Consider the following 8,157-nt stretch of genomic DNA (forward strand, 5'->3'; position numbering starts at 1 on the left):
TTGTCATTCACTTTTCCAAGTAAAAGTCGCTTTTCCGGAATGCATAGGATTTGTGTTGTATATATAATTTATTCTGAAGCAATATTCTCATTGGTGTTCTATCAGCTTTGACATTTAAATCTGCATATTTGTAATAATTACCCATGGGCATTTTTTTTTTCTCTAATCTTATTAAATGTGTGCATCTATTAATTTAAATTCTTAAATTTGTATATGTTGTATATATGTTTTTAAAAAAATTTATATAATAAATGTAGGAAAGAATTATATTTTTAATGATACTTTTAAACATTAAACTAAACCACCAGTAGGTGGCGGCAAGTGACCGTCTGACCGTCTTAATGAGTGAGTCTTTAAGACATTAATTCAAACGATTCGTTCAAACAGATGATTCATTCATGAAAGAGGTAGCTGTTTAGGAATGGGTCATTGAATCTTTGACTCAACCGATTCGTTCAAAACGCTGAATCATTCAGTAATGAAAACACGATTGTGTTCTAGTGAAATGCGCCATAGTTCTGCAGTGATCTTTGTTTGGAACCATTTTCGCTGCTGAAACAGAACAAAAACAGATAATATTGTGTATAAAATGTAAGTGATTTAATTTTAACTACTTTTTACAGTTTACTGAACTATTGTATGAAATCAGTGTCACATTTTCAATCTTGATGTTTTTATTCAGGATATTCGGGAAAACGGCATTCTTGGTTGTGTAATGTTACTTAACTGTATCATATGTTATAAATATAAAAACTCAAGTGTTAATGTGAGAGCCCTGTTTAACAGTGTTCTTTTCATCTTCTCTCTTCATCTCTTTACATTTTCCGCACTAGTTAGCTCCCTGTCACGTGACAACGGAGCGCAGTGAAAGGGAGTGAGTAGTAGGGATGCGCTGATCAGATATTCATATCGGGTATCGGCTCTGATACTGCCATTTTTTTTGTCGGATCGGGTATCGGTCAAAGAGGGCTGATCCAAATCCGAGGTTGTGCGTATTATTCTGTGTTAGCCTACTTCTGAAGCCATATGATAGCTTAAAGGGGTCATATGATGCGATTTCAATTTTTCCTTTCTCTTTGGAGTGTTACAAGCTCTTGGTGCATAAAGAAGATCTGTAAAGTTGCAAAGACTAAAGTCTCAAATCCAAAGAGACTGCCAATTAAACGACACGACAGTCAGCTCGGTAAAGCTCTCTCCAAGACCATTCTGTGTTCCCATTATTATACTTGATTTGTAAATAAATGTCTATGATTTTGCAAAAAGGACTTTATCTTCTTGCCGGAGTTTAATGTTGTTTTTTGTCTGTGAGAACAAAACACAGGCGTAGAAAAGACTATAAATAGTTTTTAACGCACACAGTAACTGAAATATAAAACTGTTAAAAGAAAGGCTCAATAACTGTTACACAGATATAATACACTACGCATCAATTTATCTTCCCTTTGTGCTTTGCACTTTTTAATGCAAAGCGCTGCATGCTGTGACTCTGTGTTGCTTCAAGCGCATCATTCTGCACATTCTACACCGGATGCGCATATTGTAAGCGCTTCGTGCCGCACTGTATTTGTTTTGTCCTATCGAATCTATCATATGTTGTTGCCTTATTAAAAAATATGCTATACTTTTAAAAGAAATGTATTTGAATTTTATAGTATATACTTATATAAAAAATACATTCATGGTTGTTGCCGAATTATCCACTAACCTAGTTTGATATATTTTTGTCATAGATTATGCATATACATATATTCTTTCATATTTATTGTTTATTTTTCTTTATAATGAAGTAGTCTGTATTTAGTAAATTGAAAGAATGATTATCAGTTCCACACACAGAGATATATAAATTCTACATTTATTTAAATGGAAAAAAAAAAAACTTCACTGGTATCGTATCGGTATCGGCCAATACTGAACCCTAGGTATCAGAATCGGTATCGGAGGTGAAAAAGGCAGATCGGAGCATCCCTAGTGATTAGGCGCGTTTCCATTACAGATTTGCGCAAAACTTTGGCGATATTTTATAAATGTCGATAAAAAAGTATTGCGAAATGACGGCATTTCCATTAACCAATGTTACGAGACTTAAACGTAACCTTTTGCCTCTCGCGATAAGTCATGGCAATGGATTTTGGTGGGATTTTGGCTATATTTATCCAAAGGAGGTGTATGTGTGTATCTTTACAGAAGCAGCACAGAGAGCCGCTTCAGAAACGTGCTTGGCGCGGCTGGATTCTGGAATAAACACAAGCACCGTGGCCGTAATCAGCTTCAGTGGCCGTATCAGAGCCACTAAATTGTCTAAGCATTAATGGTAGGAAAGCCCCTTTTACTGGAGACCGGCCACGTATAAAGTGTTTTTTGGAGGTTATAGTACATTGAAAAATTATCATATGATTTTTACATTAGCCATTTGACCTGTAAATGCGAAAAAAACGTTTCCATTGCAGTTTTGCGATTTATTCCTTTTTCGCATTGCCTGAAAAACCACCTCATGCGAGCGTAAAAACTTTTTTGCGATATATGGGCGTTTTTGCGAAATTGACGTGTTTCCATTAGGCGTATTTTCAATTCGCAATTTCAATTTGCGCAATTTGAAGGGTAATGGAAACGCGCCTGCATTGACTCACGTTAGAGTGGCCGCAATCAGCTTCAGTGGCCATATCAGAGCCACACTGCACCGCAGACGTGTGCAGTGTAAATTGTCTAAGCATTAACATTAGGGAAAGCCCCTTATACTGGAGAGCGGCCACGTATTAAGTGTTTCTTGGAGGTTATAGTACATTGAAGAATGATAATATGACTTTTTACATATGCCATGTGACCTGTAAATGTGGGGGGAAAAAAAAGTTTCCATTGCAGTTTTGTGAATTATTCCTTTTTCGCATTGCCTGAAAAACCACCTCATGTGAGCGTAAAAACATTTTTGTGATATATGGGCGTTTTTGCGAAATTGACGTGCCTAGTGTCGGCTAATATTAACCAGCCTAAAATCTGCTTTAAACGTAAGAACGTAAAGATTAAGTTTAATTGATTGTGATAGAATGGTGGACCAGTCACTGTATGAGCTCACAGCAGGCACATACTATGCTGTAATTAGCCAACGTTTTGTAAAGAAATGAAAACAGGTCGCACCTCAACAATTATTTGCACTCGCACAAATGCTCCCAAATATATTTTGAGGTCGCACACATTAAATTTAGGGAGCATATGCGACTAAAATGGTCGCAATTTCGAGCCTTGTAATGTAAACAATTCTTTTGTGCATGTGTTTCCATTATAAAAAATGTTTTCATCTCATACTGTTTACTTTATTTGTCATAATGAAACCCTCCAGTAAAAAAAAAAAAAACTCTGGTGACAAACCCGGCCCCTGCAAGCTTGCATTTAACTGTAGCTGTTGCATTTAGCTGTGTAACTACCGTTTCATCTAGACTTTAAAGTCTAGTCCAAGACAAGCCACTCTGACTAACTATATACGTACCATTTAGTGGCAAACCTTTTATTTATTTTTGCAAAGGACTGACCTTTAAGATGTTAATTAGTTTTTATAATGCAATTTTTTCATTTCACACAAGGTTTATTGGGATGTCCGTGGTCCCTAAAATCTTGTGCCCTTGAATATTGTGTTTGCTAGCTGAATTAATCAGACCGTAGAGTGCTTTAGTTATGTGACTAAAGTGAAAGATGTTCAGTAAGTCTTTGACGTAAGTCTCCCTCACTGTCCTCCTATGTTTCAGGTGACGGAGATCCAGGACTGGAGTGCTGCCAGCCCCCACAGCGCAGCCTACATCCTCTGGGACAACGGGGCCAAGAACCTCTACCGAGTGGGATTCGAGGGCATGGTGAGCCACCCCCATCACTATGCACATACACAAAAGACTGCAGTTAACTGGCCTTTGTGTTGCTACCCACCCCCCTTCTACATGCACTGCACCACACAGACAAATCATCCCATAAGCTGGCCTTCTTTATAAGAGCCATGTGCAGGGCAGCCATTGTGAGGGGCAGCTGGATGAGCTATCTGCATGATAAAAGAAATCTGTTCTCTTTCTGTCTCTTCACAAGAGAGCGAGATTCAACATGAAGACCAAAGGCAAAGAGAGCAGGGGGTGTGGTCTGCAGAAAGCGTGCCTCAGTTATTGAAGTGCTAGGCCGCCCACTCATTGGCTGTTAGACTTTCTGCGACGTCTGAATTTCAGCCAATCATTTTGTGGTTGGGCAACGGCTTTTGTCTGTGATTGCAATATATCCGAAGGGTGTGCGCAGCCATCTGCCACTGGAATTATTAATTAGATTTGGATAAAGAGGAGGAAATGCAGACAACTGTATCAGAGACTGTTACAATGTTTAGACTTTTGTGGTTAGGGATTCAAAAACATTTTTTTAACAAATCTGTTATAATTAATTGTCTTTTTTCTTTTTTTTAGTCTGATTTGAAGTGTGTGCAAGATGCCAAAGGAGGCACTTTTTACAGAGACCACTGTCCAGTGTTGGGTAAGCCTTCCAGATGTGTCCTACTAGTAGGCTTATAATATTTAACATGAATATATTTTAGTTATAAAGGGGTTTAAGCCTCGTAGGTCAAGTGAAGTACTCTATTGCATCCTAATTGTATGAGTGTATTGTATGAGATGCCTCCACTAGGTGTCAGCACTAGATGGTATGGTGGGGCTGATCTTCAAATATGCATGGCTACAGTGACACATTCCTGTTTAAAAGCTCTTTTGGCCCCAGTCCATAATTGACTCCTTGCTATCCAAGCCATTACCGTTAGGTTCTATACAAGAAGAAAGTCAACTTAATTAATTAATTAATTAATTACATTTATATAGCGCTTTTCTGAGCACTCAAAGCGAAGCACAACGTCTTGTGCTTTACAATTTAGGGGCCATTTACACGACGTTTTCAGCCAAAAACAGGAAGCTTTTTATGCGTTTTGCCTTTTCGTTTACATGACAACTGGGTTTTGGGGACTGAAAACGCATATTTTTGAAAACGGGTTTCAAAGTGCACGTTTTTGAAAATTGCACCGTTATCGTTTCCGTGTAAACCCCCAATACGGGAATCTTTGAAAACGGTGACGTCATGCGCGTGCGTAGTACTTGTTAGGTATGTAGACATGCGCAGTACGTGTCGATTTTAAAGGCAAGCGCGAATAAACATACACCACAATGGCGGAGTATATGGTAGTGCTGTTGCTGCTCAAGAGTTTGCTAACGCTTCTTCAGCAAAGTGTGGATTTACTTCACCAATATTACAACCAACAGCGGAGACGCATCATATACATCATATAATCTTCACTTCCCTACAGGTACTGTTTACTTAGGTGACAGCGCCAACTACTGGCCTGGCATACGTAATACAGCGTTTTTGGCCGTTTTCGCGGATGTGTAAACGCGAATCGTTTTGAAAACGTTGTCATGTATACGTGAAACTTTTTAAAAACGCAAGGGAAAAACTTTTCCGTTTTTGACTACACTGTTGTCATGTAAATGTAGCCTTAGAGAGTCCCTACGCAGTGTTTGCTGCTCCATACTCACTGAGCAAGGGCTATCTGTTGAAGTTCACTTAAAGGGATAGTTCACCCAAAAATGAAAATTCTGTCATTAATTACTCACCCTCATGTCGTTCCAAACCCATAAGACCTTCGTTCATCTTCGGAACACAAATTAAGATATTTTTGATGGAATCTGAGAGCTGTCTGACCCTGCATAGACAGCAATACAACTGAAATGTTCCCAAGTCCAGAAACGTAGCATGGAGATCTGTAAAATAATCCATGCGGATATCCAGCAGATATTCTCCAAAATGGCACCAGGGTGATGCGGAGGAGACGAATTGTTGAATAAAGTCGTTTTTTTTTTCTTTTTCTTTTGCGCACAAATTATTCTCGTTGCTTCGTATAATTGAGGATGAACCACTGATGTCACATGGATTATTTTACAGATCTCCTTGCTATGTTTCTGGACTTGGGAACATTTCAGTTGTATTGCTGTCTATGCAGGGTCAGACAGCTCTCAGATTCCATCAAAAATATCTTAATTTGTGTTCCGAAGATGAACGAAGGTCTTACAGGTTTGGAACGACATGAGGGTGAGTAATTAATGACAGAATTTTCATTTTTGGGTGAACTAACCCTTTAACTCTTAACCAAAAGCATTTGAAATTCACTGTAATGCAGACAAATGCATACAAAGCTTAAGTCAAGCAAATTGAGGGGGTTGGTGTATGATATAAAAATATACGACATAAATTTATATTTACAAGGTTTTTGAAATGTAAGTATTGGAAAACCCTTGGAAACAGTTGTGTTTATGAAGAGGTACTTGAAAAATGCTTTAAATGCCTTTAAACTTTTTACAAGGCAATATACGAAACCGGGCCTGACAGTAAGGACTTGTTTTTTAAGTCTTGTCAGTTAAAACAATCAAGCAATGTTCAGCTATTCAAGTCCAAAAAGAAGCCAAAGAAAATTCAGTTTGGTACTCGCACGTCGCTTTTTGTGTGCGCACAGAGAACTTCAATTTTGACAACATGTGAACATCAAATTGAGTCTTTCTTGTCTTCTTGCACTACTGCTTATTTGTTTTTTCTTATTTTATTAAAGAGTATTTGCATTTAAAAATGGTTAGCGCAATAGATGACCGTGAGAAGTCATTCTATTGCTCGCTAGATCGTCTCAATTTTTAACCTGTGACTTTCTGTAGGTGAGCAGAATGGAAACAGGAACCCAGGAGGCCTGCAGATTGGAGACTTGGTCAACATTGATTTGGACCTGGAGATCGTTCAGTCGCTGCAGCATGGGCACGGAGGCTGGACTGATGGCATGTTTGAAACGCTCACCACCACAGGCACTGTGTGCGGCATTGATGAAGACCATGACATCGTTGTGCAGTATCCTAGTGGAAACAGGTCAGTCACACTTTATATATTATCTTAAATGTCTTTTTTTTTGGCTTTGTTTCAGTGCACGACAGTCACTGTCTTCACAATTATGACAAATCATTATACATATTATTAATGTTGATTAATAGATTATACATAAAAATTTCAACTTTAGATATAAACAGTCTACAAATCCAAAAGAAGCTATGTTTCTGAATTGGTAAATCAGTGTATCAAGACCTAAATTGATATTACATAAGACCATAACATTCCCATTAGGCCTCTTAGTAGTATGAAACTGCTTAAACAAAATCACAAAGTAAGCAATATAACAATATTAACCCTGTAAAGCCTGACATTTGAAATAATAGTCAGGAAATCTCATTTTTTGAAATGTAACAATTTTAACTACTGTTGTTGAAGGTTTGTGACTTAACCTTTGTGCTGAATTGAACACCGAACCTTTCTGTGTGTTCTAGGTGGACATTTAACCCAGCGGTGCTCACAAAGGCAAACGTTGTACGTAGTGGAGAGGTGGCGGCTGGTGCTGAGGGAGGCAGTTCTCAGTTCATGGTGGGAGACTTGGTCCAGATCTGCTATGACATTGACCGCATCAAACTACTCCAGAGAGGACATGGAGAGTGGGCTGAAGCTATGCTGCCAGTGAGCATCACCTACCTCATCCAGGGATAGTTCAACCAAAAATGAAAGTTCTGTTGTCATTTACTTACCCTCATGTCGTTCAAATCTATGTGGCTACACTTTATTTTAATAGTCCACTTCTAGACATTCATAGCCATTCTACTAACTATAAGTAGCTTTGCAACTCCATATGAACTAACTCTGATTCATTTGCAACTACATATCAACTAATTCTCACTTTGTTAGTTTAGGGTATAATGTCTACTGGGCACCATCAAAATAAAGTGTTCGCATTAGGGGTGATCCGATCAGGATTTTTGAGGCCGATCACAGAAAGCAGTATCTGCCGATACCGATCCACTGAAATACAGTAGACTTTAATAATATGCATTTATGGTAATTGCTACATTTTCGTGTCAATCCAATTTACTGCAAACAATGCACTGTTACTTTAATTCAGCGCTTGCAGCGCAGCAATAGACTGCGGAAACGATCTCTGCACTGCTGCAGAGTAGACGCACCGCTACTGGAACGCACTGCCGGACCGTAACCGTGTGCAGTGAATGCTTTATTAATCCGTTAACATGAGCGCGGAAAAAATATGCACCACATACGCACTGCAAACCG

The 8,157-nt window shown here is 38.6% G+C and overlaps 1 protein-coding gene across 4 annotated transcripts in view; it reads left to right on the plus strand.

Annotated features, from left to right (window-relative positions):
* Positions 1-8,157, plus strand: part of mib1 (MIB E3 ubiquitin protein ligase 1) — a 73,257-nt gene that overhangs the window by 8,646 nt on the left and 56,454 nt on the right. For all 4 annotated transcript variants that reach the window (XM_016478110.1, XM_016478111.1, XM_016478113.1 and 1 more), the window contains exons 4-7: positions 3,741-3,845; positions 4,431-4,497; positions 6,711-6,915; positions 7,368-7,551. In XM_016478110.1, coding sequence (XP_016333596.1) covers positions 3,741-3,845; positions 4,431-4,497; positions 6,711-6,915; positions 7,368-7,551 — 561 coding nt within the window. The remainder of the gene's footprint in view (positions 1-3,740; positions 3,846-4,430; positions 4,498-6,710; positions 6,916-7,367; positions 7,552-8,157) is intronic.

Source organism: Sinocyclocheilus anshuiensis, unplaced genomic scaffold, assembly GCF_001515605.1.
Source record: "Sinocyclocheilus anshuiensis isolate Anshui unplaced genomic scaffold, SAMN03320099.WGS_v1.1 scaffold436, whole genome shotgun sequence".
Classification (NCBI taxonomy): domain Eukaryota; kingdom Metazoa; phylum Chordata; class Actinopteri; order Cypriniformes; family Cyprinidae; genus Sinocyclocheilus; species Sinocyclocheilus anshuiensis.